We start from the raw sequence: 22,323 nt of genomic DNA, 5'->3' as shown, positions 1-22,323 counted from the left end.
ACAGCAAATATATTGAATAACAAAAAAAGTAAAAAACTATCGAAAGAAAAAAAAGCATAAAATTTTCGTTCGATAAACCAATTGCTATTGAATATGAGAGTTTCTGAAGTAAACATTGTTCACAACTTGAAAGTGACCATTAAATCACTTGAATAATCGTTGATCCAAATTGCTTGAAAGGTCCATTTTTCCAATCGAATTGACTAACAAATTCTAAACAATTGATAGAACTTATTTCGAAATAAAATGCAAAACTCAATTCGAGCAAAGGGAAAATTCAAATGAAACATTTGGCAAACGATTGAACCAATGAATTTTTAGTCCGATATCACGATTAACACAAACCATTGCATTTAAACATGATATTTATGGAACAATGTTGATGAGTGTAAATTATTCACAACGGAATGTTGAACATTTTTCATTTCGACTTTTGTTTGCATTTGTTGAAAGAAAACAAAACTCTTTTCTCGAAGAAACTTTATCCTCTTTTTAAGCGTTACTTTTGCATTTGGAGTGACAAAATGTTTCAAGATTTATTTTTATTATGTTAAAAAGCAAATGTTTAGAAACAATGGAAAAGAGAGAAAAAGAAAACTCGAGGAAATGGGGATAAAATTCAGAGTTTGAGTCTTGCAAAATCGGAATATGATCGGTCTAATGGAATACAATGATGCATATGAAAAGATGGAAATGAGGTAACAGAAAACTCTTTTATCTTTTTTGTTGTTCTCTTCTTATCATGATTCCATTTCTGTTTTGCATTTATTCAATAGAATAGCTTCTCTTCAAAGATGAGTAAAAAATCGAGACAACATGGAGCAACAACAGGGAGGCAAACATGAATAACTTAGAAGAAGGAAAATGTTGAAAATGTAAAAAGTGAAAAAATATTCAACTTATTATCTGAAGGTTGAAAGGTTTCAATAATTATCAGGTGAAACGCCAGAATTTGGATGTAAATTGAAAACTTGAATTGTTGATCAACGGATAACTTGATAAATTGCAAGGTTTGCAACAATTAATCGAGATTACAATGAATGAGGAAAAGCTATTGAAATGCATTTCGAGCAACAAAAAGGTTGTCAACATTTATCATTGCCATTCATGGTTTAACTGGTAAAAGTGGCTTCGATTTTGTAAATTGACCTTTTATGTCGAACTTTTTTGCCCCAATTTTTTGTCTTCATTCAATAGGTGAGGTTGAATGTAAACAGTTAATGGGATTAAACTAGCCGTGTGATAAGTAAATTATGATCAAGTTGATGGTTCTGATGATGATCAAGATTAGATGCTCTTTTACACTTCTTTGTGTTGCTTTACTTTTTTTCTGGTTAAACACAAAGGAAAAGGGTTTTTAAACATTGAAACATTGTTCTCACATCGCTTGTAATGTCATTAATTATCTTGCAAAATAATTAGATGAGAAAATTGTTGTAAGATAATTTATCATTCCTCAAAAGACTAAATATTAATATAAACCTTTTCATTCGTTTCAATCGACGCTTTTGTTGTTCAATTTATAATCCAATATAATTGACCTTTAATGCACTTTTACACCAAATTCAACTCTTCATTTTATCCTCATTGGCATTTTTCATGTAAAAACAATTTACGTCAAAATTTGGTGATCGCTCAAAAGACAATTTAGTTTTGCAAATTTCAAGTTTGTCAAATGAAACTTCATTGCTCTGTTTAAACAAACTAAAAGTGCTTTCACTCTTTGCAGATATAAGAATGAAATTTTCTGATTTCTTTATTCATATTAATGGGTAGGTTGGTCAAAATAGCAAAAGCAAGATGCGAAATAAGCGAAAGACAGAATTGCAAATCAACTTACAAGATTGTGTCTAATGAAAGGTTTAACACGAAAATTGGTTGAACTGAAGTAGTAAATCTAACTTTGGCTTTGAATTGCAGAGTTGAGACTTGATAAGTTGCTAAAAATGGCTTTCTTTGTTAATAGAATCACGCTCTAAGTCAAAACTTTTTCGCTTTTTGCAGTTATGGGTACATCGAAAATGTGTCTCAATCGAGATTGAACCAGAGGAAAAGAAGCCAGTAAAGTGAAAAAACCGATGAGCTCATTCTAGTAGCCCAGCCATCAATAAGTATAAAAGGTCAACTAAAACCTGCATGGGAATTTTTCGTAAAGTTTTATGACATGTCGCATTGGTACTGTCAATTAATCTCTGAGTTACAGTTAGACGTATTCCATACATCCATGATTTGCATATATTGTCGTAAGAATGACATAGACGAGCCATCTCTTATTGCTATGCATACTTTAATTTCATGGATTAAAAGTCTAACGTAAGCTTTTCTCAAAATTGTATTGAAATTGGATTTGTTTGCCTTCTGTCTTTTCGCTTATTTGCTTTTATGTCTCGTCTTTTGATACACAAATTGATTTTGCATTTTGGCTTTTGCTGTTTTGGACCAAAACTCTTAGGTTTATAAAAGAAACTCACCCTTTTCCCAAGAAATTGAATGAATTGGATAACCACCATAACGGCATTCTAATGTTATATTTGATCCTTCTGGACCTAAGACCATGGAATCATGGACTATTGGATTTCCATGAACATTAAGACGAGCCGAGTGACTAACTCGAGCCAAGTCATTTTGAAATATACACGAATAAAGGCCTGAATTGTTTAAATCGATTGAAGTGAGGTTTAAAGTCAATGTAACCTCGGATGGGAATCGACGGACTTGTGGTTTACCAAAGGAAACATCAGTTTCAGCATCAATTGGTTTACCATTGAATAACCAGTAAGCCGATTGTGGTAAAGGTGAACCAGAGGCTGAACATGAAATGATGACATTGCTTCCAGGATTAACCAGAATATCGTCAAAAGTTGAAGTTAAGAAAAGACCAGATTCTATCGAATGAGAAAAGATGACAAAATAAAGTTGAAAATTGCAATAAAAGTAATGAGTGAATGTTCGAAAAGAAAAAAAAACTATTAACATTTTTTTCCTTTTCGCTTTTCTTTTCGTCAAATGTTGAAAAAGTTTGGATTGTTTCATTTTCATGGTTGACAAAGCTCAACGTTTCAGGTCACGCCAATCCTGTATATAAAAGCTTATTCTTATAATATCAGTCAATTCTGTATTAGATATAATATAACTTTTTTTCTGTTTTTTTCATTATTATATAACTGATAATATGATAGAGAAAAAAAGAGCAACTTTCCTTCATGGTTATTCAAGCAAACCATTTCAATTTCACCGTAGATTCAACTTAATGATAAACTTGGATATTTTTTATTTTATCAATTTTGTCTTTTCCATCATCAACATCATGAGCATCCTTTTTCATGAATCCAAGCTTGAGTTGAATATCAATATTGATGGGTGAACATCAATAATAGACTTGCATAAAATTAAATGGAAAAGTTCAATTGGAATGAATAAATAAACATTTTGAAATTAAAGCGAAAACAATTCTATTCTAAATTCTGACCTTTTCTGAGCGTTGACCATAAACTTGAGTTTCTCATCCAAAGATTTTCACTTACCTTTGAAATTTATAAATGATGAAGATGGAGAAATGGATGAAAATGATTTTGCTTTACATGGTGAAGAAGATAATAGAAGCGTGAAACCTGAATAGAAGAGAAGAAAATTATTGAAATATTGAAGGGAAAAGATTGAAACAGTTGCGATGAATCCATTGGACGTAAAAAGGAAAAAGGAAAAAGAATTGAATGAAATTTCAGGAAAATGATGAATAGAAGGAAAAGCAAGTGAGAAAATGAAAAAGAGTTTCCAATGTTTCTCAGATAAACTCATCTATTTTTTCCCTTCATTTATATCGTCAAATGCAAATTAAGTGAAATGGAAACGAGTAAATTCATGCTTCTTTGGACCATTCGCCTTTTCTTCATGAGATATAACAATTCATACAGATTCATTTCTTCTTCAAGTTTCCACTCTTTGAATAAGAAAAAGAATAAAATGCAAAAAGAAGAAACAAGAAAAAAAACAGAAACAAACAATCCAAGCGTTTTCCAGTTTCCTTCTGATGAACAACTCAGACAGAAAATGAAAAACAGATAAAAAGGACAGATAAACTAACATGGCGCATCAACATGTTGACATAAATATGTGACAATTTGCTGTTTAAAAGTAGATTATAAAGTGTTCATCTTTGTTCAGCAATTCTTAAGATTCTGAACAGTCGAAGATTCGTTTAAGTTAAAAGCCAAGCAACGATTAACAATCATTAAAAGAAATAGATTTACATGATAATTCGAATTCTTTCTTTCTTTTTTCTCAGCTTATCAAGATTTCACTCCAAGTTCAATCGAAAGTAAATGTTTGAGGATAAAATTTAAGTAAAGTTTTCTTTTCAATTGCTCTTGAAACTCATTTGGATCAACAAATTGTTACAATTGATTAAGGATTGAACTTTTTGTGGATTCTTTGAATTCTTGATTGTTGTTAAAGAGCAATTGAAATATTGTCAGTTTTGTTTCAACAGTTTGAATCGATCTTTCAATTGAAATTGTTCAATTGTCAATGAATGGCTTGAAGTGTCGATTTTGTTGCTTTTCAGTAAATTGTTGGAATCAATTTGACTGTTAAGATTGTTTCATTAGTTTACCATTTAATCAAAGTATGATTAGTTTGTTGACATTTAGACATGCAAATGAAGAGTAATCTCAATTGAAACCATATAATTCCATGACAATCTGAATTGCGAATTGTCCAGATGATGATACATATTGTATAGCACAGATAAAGTGTTAATAGTTTATCAACATCCGAACGATGATAATACTTATTTAATCATTGTTGACAAGTTGACAGTTAATTTCCAATTGAATGCATATTTAAGTGACAAAATGTTCAACATGAGCAAACAACATGCTCAGAGAATCCAGAGAAATGAAGCAGAATAACGAAAAAAGAAAAGTTTTCAGTTTGGAAACAAAAAAAAAGAGATTCAACTAAATGAGAATCAACATTCAATTGAAACTAACAAATTATCAAACCCATGAAATTCATCATTCAAATACAAGTAATCAGTTTGATTGGCATTTCGCACTCCTGGCCAACCTTGCTGGGAGTTGCTTCACTCCCAGTCATTCCAATTCGATAACTTATCAATACGACTGAATTGACTTCAACTGTTGATTAAAGTTTATTGTCAAGTGAATATCAATAGAAATAATGAAAATCTTTTCATCAGAAAATTTAATAATCGCAAAAAGATTTTAAAATAATAAACTTTTTAACAAAACTTCTATTTGCGTCGATTTATTGATTAGAAAATGTTTTATGCAGAATTTCGTTTCAAGATTTATCTAAAGTGCTTTGGAATTCTGAATCAGTTCATCAAAATCTTGTTTAATACTTAGTTTTCCATGTAACATGAGATAATTTTGCTATTTAAATATTTTACTATTTTAATATTCAGGGAACTCGTTCATTTATACATGAAAATGCGAATTGATGAAACAATGAAAAATCTGAAAAGTCATTTTCGGCATGGATTTAATTGTTTTTGCGTTTGCAGGGTTAACTAATTCCAATAACTTCCTTCCTTTATCTTCAACTTTACCGATTGATAATGATTTCATTAGAAATATTTACTGAACTATCCTTTCATGACTTAACCTTTCAAGCCATTTCCTTTCGTGATAACCTTTTCTCTCCTGAAAAGGCTCTCTTTATGCATTCATCTTCATCTTTTTAGCTTTTCATTACATTTCATCAAGTAAGTTCACCTGTTTCAATCATTTCCATCATGCAATGAACATTAACGTAAAACTGAATCAATATGAAGTACAATTGAAAGCGTTTTCCATTCATTCCTTCAATCATTTAACGATGTAAAAGGGCATCAATGTAAATATCAACAGAGGATAATAATAATGATGAACAAGGTGAACTCACTCATTATCTTTCATCTGAAAAGTTGTACAAGAAAATGGAATTGAAGAAGATGAGAAAAACGAAAAAAGTAAATTGGTTCGTCATTGAATTAAGTGTCCATTAGAATGAAATTTATACCTATTAAAGTAGCTATTTGAGTAAAGAGAGACTCAATAGTAGCTTATTGAATGATAATGTTTCAGGTTAAATGTTTGAAAAAAGATAACTCAAGAAGTTCATTCTTCTCATCTTCTTCTGGTTATGTATTTTTCAATTTCAAACCCAAATTCAGAGAGAAAAGATGAAAGAAGATGAAGAGAAGAGGAAAAGTAGAGAAGAAGGAAAACTCTGAAAAGATATTTGGAGGTAACAATGATGAGGAAGGAATACAATTTATCTATGGTTTCCATGTATTTATGTGTCTGTCAATGTGCACCTAAATACAGTGAAATCAATGAAAAAGCTTATTGAAAAGTATTCCTTGAAATGGTTTTTTATTTCACTTTACACTTTATTTCATTTTATATCAACAATCGCAGACTTTTGTATCACTTTCTATTAACTTTTCATATAAATGATATTCACTTCTTTTCTCGTGTTTTGTCACTCATTCACATCATGATGAAGGATTAGATGAAACATCGTTCATTCTCGTGATTATCATTTTTCATGATCGATTTATCGTTCATCACTGTTGCCATTGAAAACGTTTAGACCAATTGAATGAGTAGTAATAAAGAGAATCTCTTGAGGTCAATAAGGAAATGAATAACACTTTTCATCATATTTTCTATTGGAAATGATTTACTTTTTTCGACTTTTGTTTTGCATTTCTCTTGCTCTTTCAATTACAATTGAACGTTTTATTTCTTTCGTCAAATGTATTTTAAATAATCATTATTCAATACTTTTATTTTTATTACTTTGAAACTGATTCATTCCATAAGGTTGCATCTCAATAGTACATGGGAAAATGAAATAAATTGATGTTCCATTCAAAATTTTCATCACGATTTTGTGGCCTTTTGCCAATCTTTATCGCTTTATATCCACATTCAATATTGAAATTCAAATAATAGCAATTTCTCGATTCTCTAAGCGAAGATAAATCATCGCAATTTTATTGTCATCAAACGTTTCATTGATTGATCTTTTCAACCAACTAAATCCTTTAAATTGCATAAAAATCAATCGAATCAAGCATTTCAAGTTTAAATGTTTTGTGCATTTAAAAGGGAATCAAAAGCGATATTAGCATTGGTAAAAGGTAAGCTGATTAAGTGATTGACTCGAAAAGTTTACTCAAGTTGAATGCTTATTATAACACTTTTAAGTGGCTTATGAGCTGCAAATGCATTTAACTGTTGCATTGAAAGTAAGGCAAAAATGGATATTTGTATAAGTCGTTTGAACAAGAATAAGTTGTCATTTAGAAATCATTAAAGTTTACTGAATTGTGGTCATTCCGAGTTATAATTAGCTTCATCTTCGCATCCATTGTGTAGTTGATGGGAATGATTGAAGTGTTATAAAGTATAATGCAGTTAAAATTTTGTCTTCATAAACATACTTGATATTTGTGGTTAAAATACAAAAGTAAATAAGTTGACATGAGTTTGGTTCAACATTAAAGTTAATTGAAGCATCATCAAGTTGAGAATAATGTTGATGATAATCATTATGATGATAATAATAACAATATTACGTCGATTTAGTGAGAGTTGATGTGCAATATGATAATAAGAAGTAAAAAGAAAGAGAAAAAGTTTAAATGAACTTTTTTATCCCAATGGTTCGACCGCAAAAATGATGTTATGAAAATATGAGTGCAATTGGCTGTCATCAGCAGATGAAGAGGAGAGAGAGAAAGTTTCATCTTCATGGAGGATGAAAAGAATAAAGTTTAAGCAGAAATGAAAGAAGGAAAAGGAAAAGGCATTGAAAAAGAAGAGAAAAAGAAATGGATAAATGTTTGAATGGAATGATGAGGAAGACTGGAAAAGGGAAAGGATGAGGATAAAGGGGTTGAAACTTGAATCTCATTTTTGGATGAGAAAAGTGAATTAAATTGAAAGAAGTGATTGTCTGTATTTGATGGTTTCTCACATCCAACTATCACATTATACAAAAGGAGAGTCGAGATGAAGATCAGGCAAAGAGAGAGAGAGAGAAACTCCCTCGAGGATGAAATAAAAAAGTACTTGAAGATGTTTTTGGAAGTGATAAACACGGAAGATTATCAGTGTTCTGAAGGGAAGCGAACTTTAATAATGACAATTCCATGTAGGAAAAAGTTTCTCCCTTCCAGAGTAGAGAAGAGGTTGTTTCAATGCGGGAATAAAAGTCATCAGAATGATGATGATCATCATCAAACTTTTTTCCTTTCTCTCTCTTCTTTCGCTCTTCCACAAAAAAATAATCATTGATGGTGAAAAGTAAAGCATGATGATGATGATTTAGTTTTGACGTTTAGGTGATGACTTGCTTGTCAAGTTATTCAGTTTAAAGTTTAAAAAAATGTTAACTCAATTTATTGATGCATTAATAATGAATATCACTTTGAATGAAAAGCCAAGCTGAACAAATACACAAAAAGATTGCATGAGTTGACCAATTTTGTTTTTAAATCTGCAAACGCGTGAACTTAAATGGTTAACAATGAAACTGTCAAAATTGTGCGAAAATGGTTCCTTATTCAATTATTTTCCATCATTTTGCATTTCAAACATTCAATCTTCTTCTAATTGCAATTCAACAATTGCTGATTTTGGATGTCTCTAATCAATTCATCTTTGCATTGCTTTCGATCGTAAATTTTCTAGTTTTTACAATGAAGCACTTCGTTTTGAAACATCAAACTTCGAGTAACGAGCAAACTTTAAGCTATTTGACTAGACGCTCAACAGCTTTGCTTAAAGCTTTTGCTACTGTGTAAGTTAAGCGATCATTTGATCTTTTCTCTAACGACAACATGAGTTTTATGGTTAAAAACGCAACGATAATACTATTGCTATGTATATTATTTGTCAAAACGAAGCAATGAAAAGAGCTTTAAATTAAGCTGAAGAATTTCCGATTTTGGATGTTCTCTAATCAATTCATCTTCACTTATAAAGCACTTCGATCAAACATTAAGTTAAGACGATCTTGTTTGCTCCTCGCAATTCTTTTTATACAATGTAAATTGCAAATCAGTTAAACGTTTAAGGCTGCGGCAATCAACCAAGCAAAGTCCAAGATGTCCGAATTTGTGCAACTGCATGATAACTGTATTAGCATTTTAATTGTTTCACTTTCTTATTGATCAAAGTCACAATAAGGAGAAACATGAAAACATATTTGCTCTTTACTTGAACGTGAAAATGTGTTTAACCACAAATCATTGTTACAATCATTAGTATTACTTTCCTATTATTATCAATATCATTATACTTTTCATTATTATTAATATATCATGAAAGAGAGAAAAGTTTATACAGTTTTGCTGAATGGAAGGGAGAAGAGGAAGAAACGAAATGAAACATTGAAGGTCGATAAGTTACTTTTTACTTTTCATCATGATCATGATAATAAGAGTAAAATCATGTTCTCAAAGATGAAAAGGAATCAATAATGTTCACAATGATTAACATTAATCAAGGAAAGAAAAGCAAGAAGAGCAAAAACATTAAACAAGATCAATAGATCATAATCAACATTGGAAACAATTTCCCATTCTAATTCACCATCTAATGAACATTTAGTCAATTATGGTTCACAATAGACGATAGAATAAAAGTTTAATTTAAACACGAAAAGTTTAATTCCTCCAAATTCAAAAGCAATTCAATGCAACATATGAAAAGCAGAAAAAAGTTCAAATGAACAATCCATTCCATTTGGAGTAAACTTTCATTGCTTTAACCAGTTCAATTAAACACGATTACTGTTGAAGTCTTTTGAAACAATTATAAGTGAATGAGAATTGAGTTGATTAGATTTGAATATTCAATTGCAATATAAATTGTGAATAATAATCAAAGCCTTTTCTCAATCAAATTACTTCTCAACATTATTCAGCAAACTTTTGAAACTTGTTACTGTTTTTTTTGTTCCCCAAGAACAATCAGATTATTTGAAAAACATCTTAATGGTTCCATTGGGATATTTGGTTCTTGTTTAACTTGAATAATGGTGATAAAATGAGCAAAAAAGGTAATTCAGTTATCACACAGAATTGAGTTTAGAATATAATAATAATTCTTTTCACTCCCAACTGATGATAATAGTTAGCAAACTGACTTGATATTCAAATTAAACTCATGTAATTTTAAATCTTTCACCTTCCTCATTACCTGTAGAGTTTTTTTCGCCTTCAATGATTTTCTTTCTCTTCTTCTTCAGTGCTTCTGGAACTTTTTTCTTATCAACTTTTTCTCAATTTTCTAATGATTTCAAACATTCGCCTTGTTCAGTTGATAAAGTTGAACAGGAAACAGGAAATTTGGCATCAAATTCTTTCTCAAAGTTCCAGGTTTTCCATTTTTCACAATTTTCTGTTTCAATGTCATAGACTATTGCGGTTGGAGTTGACAAGAAAAATGTATTCATATGAAAAGATTTTATATTCAAGAGAATTTCTAAAATTCTGCAAAAAGAATGCAGAAAAAGAATTCTGTAATCAGAATTCAAGATTTAACCAAGTTCTTTTGAGCTCATTTCTGATGCAAAAGTTTATGAACTTGAAGTTGAGGTTTAAATCAGTAAATCTTGGTTTACATGAATGTGATTATCAATAACTTTTCATCAATTTTTAATTGAACTCGATGTTGATAAACAATTTCAATGTTTATCTTAGTCTTTAGTCAATTATTAATGAAACAATAATTTTGAACATTGATGGATAAGCGTTGAATAAATGATTAACAAGTCAAGATACTTTCATGTTTACATGATGTTGATATTGAACAGAATTTTAAAGATCGAGTTCAATGTACTTGCAAGTTGATTGAGATTTTTGCTCATGAAATAATCTTTGAGTTGATCAAATGAATTGTTTGGTAATTTAGCTAATATGATAAAATGCATTTAATGAAACTGACCATTGGAAATATGATTACAAGTTGAATTTAGTGAGTATCAAATGATATTGAGAATAAAAAACAATCAAAACAAATGGAAAGCTGAACGAGTTTTAAGTCAATATCATTGATCAAAATGATGTTCAGATCAGATGAAAGTTCATAAGAAGATGATACAAGAGGTATTATGATTAAACTTGATACAATGTTTGAGAGAGAAAAATGAGCAATTCTGAAGAAGGAAATATTCTTGTTAAAGGAATCATCAAATTACGACAAACCATCCGGATAATATTATCAGATGAGAGAAAAGACCAGAAAAAGAAAAGATGAGGAAAATGATGAAGGATGTTGAGCTTTAATATGTATTTTATCAAAAGAATTCAATGTAAGCCTTTTGGACTCGAAGTAAAAAAGCGATGAGACAAGTGATAGTTACTTATCTTGATGAGGACAGAGATGATAACAAGAAAAATCGTCATCATTATCATCACTTCGGCATCATTTTCACCTTATTGTTAATATTATTAATGAAACATTGAACAGGAATGAAGAAAAGAAAGGATTAGCCAACGATATGGAAAAGAAAATGAATTTAAGAGTATCATCAGTTTATTCTGTTGATTATCTTGAATAATTGATAATATTGGCGACGAGATCATCAGATTATCATCAATCAATTTTCAGAATAATAAAGTTGGAAGTTTACATTCATCAAAATGCACATTTGCATTGTTATTAGAATTTCCATCTTCTCCGATATTCCGATGTTTAACTCATTTTTCATGGTCGAGGTTAGTTATTGCAGCATATTAATCAAAAGATCTCAAGCTATTTTTATGTTCGAAAATTTCCATGTAATATAAAGGTATTTTAGGTCATCTTAAGAATTGAAAATCATCGTAAGATCAACTCTCAACTTAACTCAACTCAACTCTGAAATTTCGTTTTGAAGGGATACGAGTATGAATTGTCAGTTAAGGATCGTGATTTGGTCTTTTACAGTGATTTTAACGTGATTTCTGTGACTCAAGATGTGAAATTCGCTTGTCGATGGTATCGATTTGCATTCACTCGCAAAGATTCACACAAAAACAAGGGCAGTATCGTACATTCCCTAGCAAACCGAAGCATTAATGTGCAATTAACTGTCCTTTTAATTACGTAGGTATCGAAATGTATACTCGACAAAATATATCTGATGTTGGGGAGGAAGAAGAATGACATCTTGAAAAGAATCGGTATCAAGTCTCGTGCAGGTTTCGTGTGAACCCGAAATGAGGAGTAACTTTACTTTCGTTTGTTTTTCTTGTTCTCAGTTGTTTTTGGGTAAAGTTTTTAACATTGAATTTCCTCTCTCGTTCTCTCTAGATTGACTCTTCCCTTCTTGTAAACGTTAGAATGCGGTACTATCACAAAACAACCGATTGTAAAAACTACTTTGATTCTAAAATATTAATAGAAAGCGCAATTCTAGACAAATTCCTGATGGAACTTGTTAGTCGATCGATTATTCTGTCTGATTGATTAATTGAATCATTTGTAAAGTTTACTGAACTTTAAGTCAAGTTAGAATGAAAAGTCTATTTTAGTTTTGATTTGTAAAAAGGTGAATCAAAAACGTTTCAAACTGAATTTAGTTGCTAGAATCTGACGATTTGGACATTTACTGGTAGTTTTTGAGTTTGAAACAAAATATGATAAAATTTTGTTGTTGAACCAGAATTCAGTTGAATTTACAGAATTGAATTGAAGAGAATTGTGAATAAATTGTTATTTTATATTTAACGACAAGAAGAGACAATTTTTCCTATCTAAATGCTAATAATGGTTGGATTCAGTTTGTTGTTTGTTTACTTCACATCTAAATATATGTAATTCAATGAGAAAACCTTTTCCATGTTAAGAACAGAATTGAGATGGAAAAGGAAAGCAGCTGAAGATGAAACAAAAATTGTAAATTATCATCATTATTTGAATGTGAAATGTTAAATAAAAGTTGATTAACTTTGAATTAAAATTTGCCTTTATTCTGATTGATGATAAACAGACGCAAATATTGAAAGACAGTTTGTTAACAAGATTGTATTTTCAACTCGGATTAACGATAATCAATAAATCTCATTGCTTTAGCTTTCTTTTCACTTGGATTATCGAATCAAAATATAATTTGAATTTCATTTCAATTGTTTGACATTTCGTTTAGCTTTTTGCTCTTTTCATCTTCACAATCTTTCTCATTCATCTTCCCTTCCCTTCAATTCTGTAATAGATTCAGGGATTCTTTTTGTTTCATCAACTTTATCTCTTCAGATAACAATATTCATAAAAACATTTGGAACTCTCAGTGTGAGTTTGTCACAATTTTCAGTAACATTTGTAAATAAAATATTTTTCATTTTCACTTATTCTCATCATTTAGTCATTTCAATTGAACATTTCAATTGATTAAAGAAACGAATCATTGATTTCAAATGACTAGAAGATAATTCTCTCGATGCAATTTCCATCGTGAATGAGGTTGAAATTTCTGTTTCATGCTTTTTCTGTCAAAAATTATTCTTCATTCCAATCAATTCTGCACAAAATAAACCCAAATATAATAGAAACTTCTGGTTATTTGTTGGTACAATAATGATGCAAAATAATCCGATGATTAATAATCGACTTTGACTCAAACCAATAATCATGATCTTAATAAGGTGAATGTAAATGTTTATTAGGATCAAAACAACTCTATCAGTCATAACTTGAGTGAATGACTAGATAATGATAGCATTATACGGAAATAGGAATCCCTTACTTCCAAGTTATTTTCAGTTGCTAGTGAAACGTAAGCAAATCAACTCTAATTACTTTTGAGAAATCGTTCAAAAAATTCTCATTTTCTTGTCTTGATATTTCCAATACCAATTTATATCAAAGAGTCAGAAGGTGATTCAGTCCATATCTGATAAAGATGCAATAAAAAGGTCGAAGTCAGGAATGAAGTATAAGCGTAGGTTGCACTAATAACGATAACGTTAAGTTCTAGTCATTTCAAACGAAACACTAAATTATTATGATCCAGTTGAAAAACAATTGAATGTTCGTGTTAGAATAGTTTTATCGAGAAATAGAACTGAACCTTTTATTTGTTGGTTTCATCTTTGATCTGTTTATCAAAGTTTTGCTCCAGAACGAAAAGCCAAGTTTGAGAAAATGGCCTTAACAGTATTTTTTAAAGTTAATTTTTACTGTTAGTCTTCGATATTGGCCAAGTTAACCTAAAAGGCAGATGATCAGAGTCAATGTTTGGTCAACCCAATCTATTGAAAATTGCATCTTCTTTGCATGATTCAGAGTTATTTGGAATAACTTTTCTCTCTTTTTATCATTTTTCATTATTATTCATCTTGTAGCATGTTGAAGTTAGAAGGTTGAATAAAAAAGAGAATCTGAAACGGACTGATATTTTCCGTTGTCATTCATCATTATCATCACCTTAATTCTCATCTACAACTTTTTATTGTTGACTTTTTCATCTTTTTTTATCATGCATTTGGTTGTTCAAGTGAATAAATAACTTGTGAATATAACACGAATTGGAAAGTATCAAAATAAAAGGAACCAAAAATAACAAAATTGTGAAAGAAGAGATTGAGTTGAGAGAAAAAAGTAAACCTATCATGATATTGATTCCCAAATTGAGTTATTCAATTGAAATAAAGGGAAAGAATGTTTGGAAAAAAGGAATCCAATAGAAAATTATTTATTCACAAAACTGAATGCAACTGCAAGCCTTTTGTTTCCACCAATAATTATATTCAATGTTGAACAAAATTCTGCTTCTAATGCAAGACTGATTAATCTGATGATAACTTGGAACATCTTGTTGACCCTTGACAAGATTAATGTATTAATACAATATTTCGAGTTATACTTTTATCAGAATGAAAAGAAAAGTAATCAAATGCTATTCAGAGTTTAACGTGATCAGTTTCAAATCGCAAAGCTGAGAAAATTCATGGTGAAAATGGAATGAGAAGAAAAGATGAAGACACGTCAGATAAGGAAGATGATGAGGATGAGGATGGTAATGTTGAAATAATGTTGCTTTCTTTTAATTTTGTTTTCTTCTTCTTCTTCTTCTCTTCATACTTAACCATTGTTACATCTTGTGAGGGTCAAAATGTAAACATTGAGTAGAACAGTGAATTACCCTGTTGAACAGAATTATTTTGATCTACAGACCATGTCCATGTTTCAATAGATTTATCGAAGGAAACAGGGAATAAGAACATGATGGAGAAATGGGAGAAAAAAAGAGAAAAGAAAACCAAAGAAGAGAAAAGAGAAGAAAAAATGCGATGAAGATGATAAAGAAAGAAGGAAGAAGAAAAAGGAGAGGAAAGGGGTGAAATGAACCTTTTATTCTGGAAGACATCATGTAACCTCAGAGTATTTCATGCGAAACGATTAAGATTGATGATGTATGCACAGCAATTTAGGCCGCTTTATTGTTACGAAGGGAACAAAAGATATAAAGTCAAAAAGGCAAACATGAAATTATCAGATGAATTCTGGGAACAATATCAAGGTAAATTTAACTAAACTTTTCAGTTAATTGGTCTGAGCGAAGCAAAGACTTAAGCTTCCAAAATTTCACATTTCGTCAACAGCTTCAAAGAAATTTTTTAAATTTTACAAAATTTTATTGTTATTTGTTGGAGACCTGGCGCTACAGTATAAAAATCATATCATATTGACTTATTTCATGTAGCGAATTTTTACGAACTTTATTAGAACCTCCGACTGATAAGCCTATCGCTATTGCTATGGAATCTAAATATTCATCCAAAAAGCAAACTTAACTTAACTTGATCCATATTCATATTCGGACCACAAGAAAAGGGCACTTTTCAAACCTTTTGTTATAGCCGCTCCAAATGCCTACATCATTGACGACGCAAAACAACGACGTCAGGATAAAGAAAAGAGTTATTTACTGAATTTACTGGAGTAATTTCAAGTTTGATAGTAAACTCGAGTTCATGCTTGGAATCAGTTGAATCTTCTTTACTATTGAATCTGCAAAACTTCTAGCTTTTTCATTTCTTGATCAAAACATAAAACAATAGAAAGTAAAAGAATTAAAAGTTGCCTTTTATACCTTTTAATATAATTATTGAATTAGTTGACTTTCTGCTGTTTTCACTGGTTTAATTGAATTTTAAATCAGTTTCAATTGTTGTAATTGATGTTGATAACAAATTATCTCTGACAATTCAGTTTCAATTCTCTCTTATTTTCATTAATATTTACTCAAGTTAAACAAATTTCTTAACATTTTCATGGTTTGTAATCAAATGCAGGGAGAAAAGGCGAATTTCATGCGAAAGAAAAAAAAATAAAATTATAAACATAATAATGTTAATAAAGGGTGAAAAATGTAATAAAAAATAATGAGAATAAGAATTTTCATTTTGTTATTCTCAGCATGAATTTTTGAAGAAGAAGAAGAAAAAAGTGAATAAAAAAGCCCAAAATAATGTATTTAACCATCTATTAGCTTCACTATCTTAATAATATTGTCGCTTGACAATTATTATCATTCAGTTTCAATTAGAATTGAATGAAACAAAGAAAAGGATTAAACAAATGCAAACAAACAATGAACATAACTTATATCAACAGGGAGTGAAAGTTATCATTAACTGAAAAACGAGTCTTTTGATTGAAAAGGATTAAAAAATATGGTTTAAGTTAATTTTCAAAAGCTTTATCACGTTCCCATGAACAGTAAACTCTGAACAATTAACATGAACTAATGAAATTAATTTGATGGCGAAAAGAGAAAAAACTTTTTTTATCTTTTCCAATTTACATTTTATTCCAATAACTATAAATAATCTGATGATAATGAACATAATCATTTAATCGGTTAATCAGTTCAATTCCATGGTGAATCAGATTGGAAAAGTTGAACTCGAAAAGTTCATTTATCACATTAAATGATTAATCTCTTTCGAGTTGAAATCTCCATCTTCAAGTTGTTCTCATGGTAATTCAGTTAAGATAATAATTTAATATTCTGGTTCATCAACTGACCAAAGTGTCGTTAAAATTGTGATTAAGTTTTCAACGATTTTTGGTTGTAAAAGAAACAAAATATAAAAAATAGAAAAGTTTTATTTATTCAGTGAAGTGGAATTGAATTTTTAATCAGTTTATTAATATTAATATAAGATGCTTTGCATGAATTTTTGTCACCAATTTATTTCAATAAAAGTGTAAATCAATTAATTTGAGTTCATCTTTTATTCAACTTTACTTGAAATGGTTTTTACTTCGAGTCAGGAAATTGTCATTACACTTTTATTCCGGTTTCATGGTTAAACAGATTTCCAACTGAATTAAGGTTGAGAAAAGGTTAATCTAGATTTGAATCTGGACAAGAATTTAGATTATCTTTTCTTGCGATTACAATTAAATACATCGTTTTGTTCAATCATTTCAGTCTTCAGTGTCTTTGTTGCTCATTCCAATCGGGATTACTTCACAATCAAAGTTAATCAACAGTAAATAATAAATTTACTTTTCTTATTGTTCAACTCATTGAAATGGAAGCCAGATTTAAAAGAGATTTGACCCTTTTCTTCCGGTCAATATCGTTTCCACTGAATATTGAATAGACTCAACGGAAGTCAACAGTTTGGATTAATTGATTAAATCCTTTATCGATGTATTAACTTAGATTAATAAGACGATGATGATATTAAATGGGACAACATTCCCTGTTAATCCAATTCCAATGTAAATGATGTAATCGTTCGTAAGCTCGGATTGCTATTGAAATCACGTAATGAATGACAAAATATTCAGTTTCATCGAACAACAAAAATGCTTTTTTCATGTTAAAAGCTTAAAATTGTTAATCTTTTCTCATAATCTTTAAACTGAATCAACTTTTCTGTTGAAAATCAAAGTCACTGAATCCAATTTTTGATTCGAATGAAACTTTTCCAAAAAATGTTTTCTTTTCCAATCAGAAAATGTTTCGTGTTTCAAGCTGATTATGAATTTGAGAAGAAATTGAATGATGAAAAGATGAAGTACAAGCAATCATGAAAATAGCTCAAGGGTTTGTAATGATTTGTAATAATCTTGAGGAAAACTCATTACAGTTGAAAGAAAGGAAAACAAGGAAAAAACTGAATAATATTAACTTGAGAATAATATAATTTGAAGAAATTGAATAGCAACTGAAAGAGAACAAAAAATATTCTGATTGTCATTTTCGTCTCTTTACACAGTCAGAATCTCATGGAAATGGAAGGAAAAAGAAGAAGACAAAATTTCCAATTCCAATGGCTTAAAGTGATATGTAATATGTATAAATGTATTTACCCTTGCCGTTTGTCAATTCACTTTGTTAACATTTGATACATTTAAATACTCTTCAGTTTAGAAAATAGTTTCGATCTCAATCCTGAATAATGATGATAAACATGAAGTTATCATCAAGTCGAAGAATAGAAACAAAAAAAAGTCTTGAGGCAACAAAAAGAGAATCTCGATTTTATCTTTTAAATTATTCCTTCATCTTTATATCCAAAGATTAATAGACAATGAAAATGCAGAAAAACGTAAAAAGAGAAAAGACGAAAATCAGATTGTTCTGATCAACATGATTCTCAGTTAAGAAGAAAATGATTATTTCTTGTTGTTCTGATTGGAGGGTAAAATGAACAGACAATAAGGTTAAACCAGAATAACAATAATTTCAAGTTTTAGGATTCACTGTTTGTGTCAGGAAGCACAATATTGAGCCCATTTTGAGTCATTATTGACATGGAAACTTTACTCGTTACTTTTCATCATCTCATGTCTTCACACCATCAACTTATATGCATAACATGAACCCACTGATTTGTTATCATATTTTTGCTTGTTGCCTTGGAATCCCTTGTCTACCTTCCGTTATCCATTTAACAAGTTAACATCATTTTTCCAAGTCTTTTTTGACATTAAGTTATTTCACTTTTTTTTCTTGTTCGCATCATTTTCACTCCCAGTTATGTTGGTCTTGTTTCCATATTTTACTCTCTTCACTTCCTACTCTTCAATTGTGAACCTTTTCATGCTGTTTCCTCTCTGCTTAAAAGAAAACAAAAAAACTGGAGAAAATTTTGTAATCTTGTGAATCGAAACTCGAGTTCACAACATTTAAATGAATTTTCCTTTTCCATCCAATTCTGCCCATTCATATTGTTTCATTGTTTCCCTGTTTCTCCTCATCTTCTGGACATTACAAATGATTTTACTTTTTTGTTTCTCTGTTAATCACTTTGAATGTGAAAAAACGGAAGTTTTTCATGCAAGTCTATTGAGAGTGAAATTAGGGAATTAAAAGTGCCGTTAAATTGATGGATTAACTTCAAGTTTCACTTTTTGTTCAACCCTTTACTTCTCACACTTTTTTTCCTCTTCTTTTGCTTCAAATTTGTTTCCAATTGAAGTTAACAAATAAATCAATAAAAGCAAAGTTGAGTGAAAAGTGGAATCGGCACACAAATTTGAGGTTTGAAAGGTTTTTCAGGTTTTTTTTCAACTGATAACTGGGAGTGAAGATGAGAACTCCATGTTAATGGAAAAACAGTTAACATAAAGTTAACGTCAAATGAAAGGTTTAATTAAGATAAAATTGTGAGTAGACTTTGTGTGAATAATAGGCTTGTTTCAATGTTTAAATGAAACAGGGAAACTCTGCTTTTCTGCTCATCTTGACACAAGTTACACTTTCAACTCTTTTTTTGCCTTCTTTTCACTCTTTTTCCTTCTCATGATTTCCATTCAAATTTTTGATTCATTGTTTCACACAGAATGACCAGTCAAGGTTATCAACGCGATTTTAATGGATGACCGATCATTCAACATATCAATGGAGTGAAACGAAAGCGAATCTAAAAAGATTTAACATTTTTCGCTTCTTCTTCTCACCCATTTCATCCTTTTGTTGAACCTTCTCAATTTTATAATATCATTATAACTTTCTCCTCAATCCCTGTTCAATGTTGTACATAATGTTACCGGTTCAGTTTAAAAATAGATACAATCATTATTGACTGTTGACTTGACAAGTCAATCAACAAAAATGTAAAGCATCATCAAGTTTCATTTCAACTTTTTTCCTCCACACTTGGTAACTCATGAAACTCATTGAACTTGGAAATCAATTGGCCAGTAATTTCTTGCTTGGACCCTTTCCATGGCTATTTTGTTTTGATGATGTCTTTAAATGTCTTTTTTAGTCTTGTGAGTGAATCTGTTTTCGGTTGAGCTTGTTTAACCCATCAAATTGCAAATGAAAATATTTTTCCATTAAGGTTGGGAATTGAGATAAATTCAGTTCTACCCAAAGTGACCGTGTTTCTTGTTGAAAACAATTGAACAATCGATAAGAGTGAAACTCTAATTCAACTTAAAACCAATTGTCTTCAAATAGATATGTTTATCCAACACTCAATTTGTTCAACAATTTATCATTTCATCATTCAATCAACTTTATATTTTCCTTAAGCTTCAACTTTTTGCTCCTTTCATGACTCGTTGATTTCATTGGTAAACTTGAACAGTAAATAACTGAATAAATAAACTCTCACTTCTGTAATCAAATGATTATCATTTGCCTAAAGGCTGATCTTCATTATGAATAAGTGATGAGCAAATGAATGGTAAAACTTGATGAGTGCGAATTATTAGACAAATAATTGGATCGCGATTACTCGAAAGTAAATACAAGTGATGAAAATTTGGAAACTTTGAAAATCTCTATTTTATCATGTAAATGATCAACACTTTCCTTTGCTATCCACAAATACAGATTGTAATCATGTAACAAACCCCAAAGATTTTATTTTCTTTAGCTTTTCCCTTTTCTTATCTAATTTTGTACAAATTGTCTCAACCAGAAAGTGAAGTCTCCTCTACTCTTTGATCTCAACAGTTGCTTTCAGCTGCGTTAAAAGTTTCTTACTTTACCTTAAATTATTTAAATTTTGTGTTTTATGATTCACCTTCGAAGCAAATTATCTTCACCTGAATTATGTTCAAAGCCTCATTTACCCTGGGTTCATTCAAAAGTCTTTTATTCATCTTTATCTAGTTTTTGTGTCCTTCTGGTTCAACTTGACCTTTTAAACACCTTCAATTCCAATAATCTTTATGTTAATTGTGTTCAAAGCCAGTGTGCTTATTTGACTATTTTTTCACTGTTTAGTGATGAAAAGTGTTTAGTCTAATCAGTTATTAATCAATCTGTAAATGGAGATTGTTTTATTTCTATGCCCACGAAGTTCCCGCAGTTGAATTTTGATGGGACAAAATTTCAATTCTAAACCAGTCGAATAGCTTAGTTGATCATCTTTCAGGCAACTTTGTCGATTACTCTAGTTTATGTTTCCGTCGAGTATTGCTTTTCACCATTTGCAATCACAGATGAGAAAAGTGATAAATCCACAGAAATCAGTTTAAATGATGAATTAACAAATGTTGAAGCAAAGGTAAGTTTGGATTAACTTTAATGGTCATCAATGGATCTACCAACAAAACTTATATTAACTTACCTTCGCCCATGAAATGATCATGAAAAGGTAATAAAGAGAGTAAACCCGAAAAGATGGTGAATTTTGTTGATAATAAACTATATTTTTTAAACCAGAAAATGAATCTTTTTTTGTCATCTAAAAGAATCATCAATTGTTAATAAACCATTTGGTTTAATCGCATTAGAAACAAGTTCAATTCATTATCAAACAAGTCACCAAATTCAATCAATCATAAAAACTAATGATAAATGAAGACAAAAGTTTCAATCTAATCAGGCTTATCAACTCACTTCTTTATCAATCATTATAAAGACTAACCAAAGTTAATAAAAAAAATTATCGCCAAGAAAAAGGTTGAAAAAAGAAGCTCAATTTAGCCAATGATTGTCCAAAAAAGTGAAGCAAAAAAGTGAACGAAAAGCTTTTCATTTTAGATTGTTTTTGTTGGAAGGAAAAAAAGCATTTCCATTTTATCATTAAACCAGGTAAATCAGAATGTTGATCATCTTTTTCATTCCCTAAACATGTTCTTCTCCTGAAAAAAAAGGATTATCCTGAATTTCCTATTAAAAGTAATTCTCTTGTTTCTCACTCTTTCCTCTTCCAAACTCATCCACTTCTTTTCCCTTCAATTGTTTCATTACATCTTAATCCTAAACTTTACCTTCAATTGTTTGACTTTTTTCCAACATGATTTCATGTAAGAAGAAGCAAAAAAACATGTTTTGCTCCAAGAAAATCAGATTAAATCAGTTTTTCATGTAAAGCAAAGCAAGAAAAAAAACGAA

General features: G+C 30.0%; 1 protein-coding gene across 2 annotated transcripts in view; it reads right to left on the bottom strand.

Moving 5' to 3' along the window:
* Positions 1–22,323, bottom strand: part of LOC107362037 (cell adhesion molecule Dscam1) — a 47,459-nt gene that overhangs the window by 15,074 nt on the left and 10,062 nt on the right. For both annotated transcript variants that reach the window (XM_015929030.3, XM_015929031.3), the window contains exons 2-3: positions 3,525–3,611; positions 2,472–2,885 (exon numbers count right to left, since the gene is read on the bottom strand). In XM_015929030.3, the coding sequence (XP_015784516.2) occupies positions 2,472–2,885; positions 3,525–3,611 (501 nt within the window). The remainder of the gene's footprint in view (positions 1–2,471; positions 2,886–3,524; positions 3,612–22,323) is intronic.

This window comes from Tetranychus urticae, chromosome 1, assembly GCF_039701765.1.
Source record: "Tetranychus urticae isolate SD_2017Ah chromosome 1, NJAU_TeUrti_SD_1.0, whole genome shotgun sequence".
Lineage (NCBI taxonomy): Eukaryota > Metazoa > Arthropoda > Arachnida > Trombidiformes > Tetranychidae > Tetranychus > Tetranychus urticae.
This window is presented reverse-complemented; position numbering and strand designations above follow the sequence as displayed.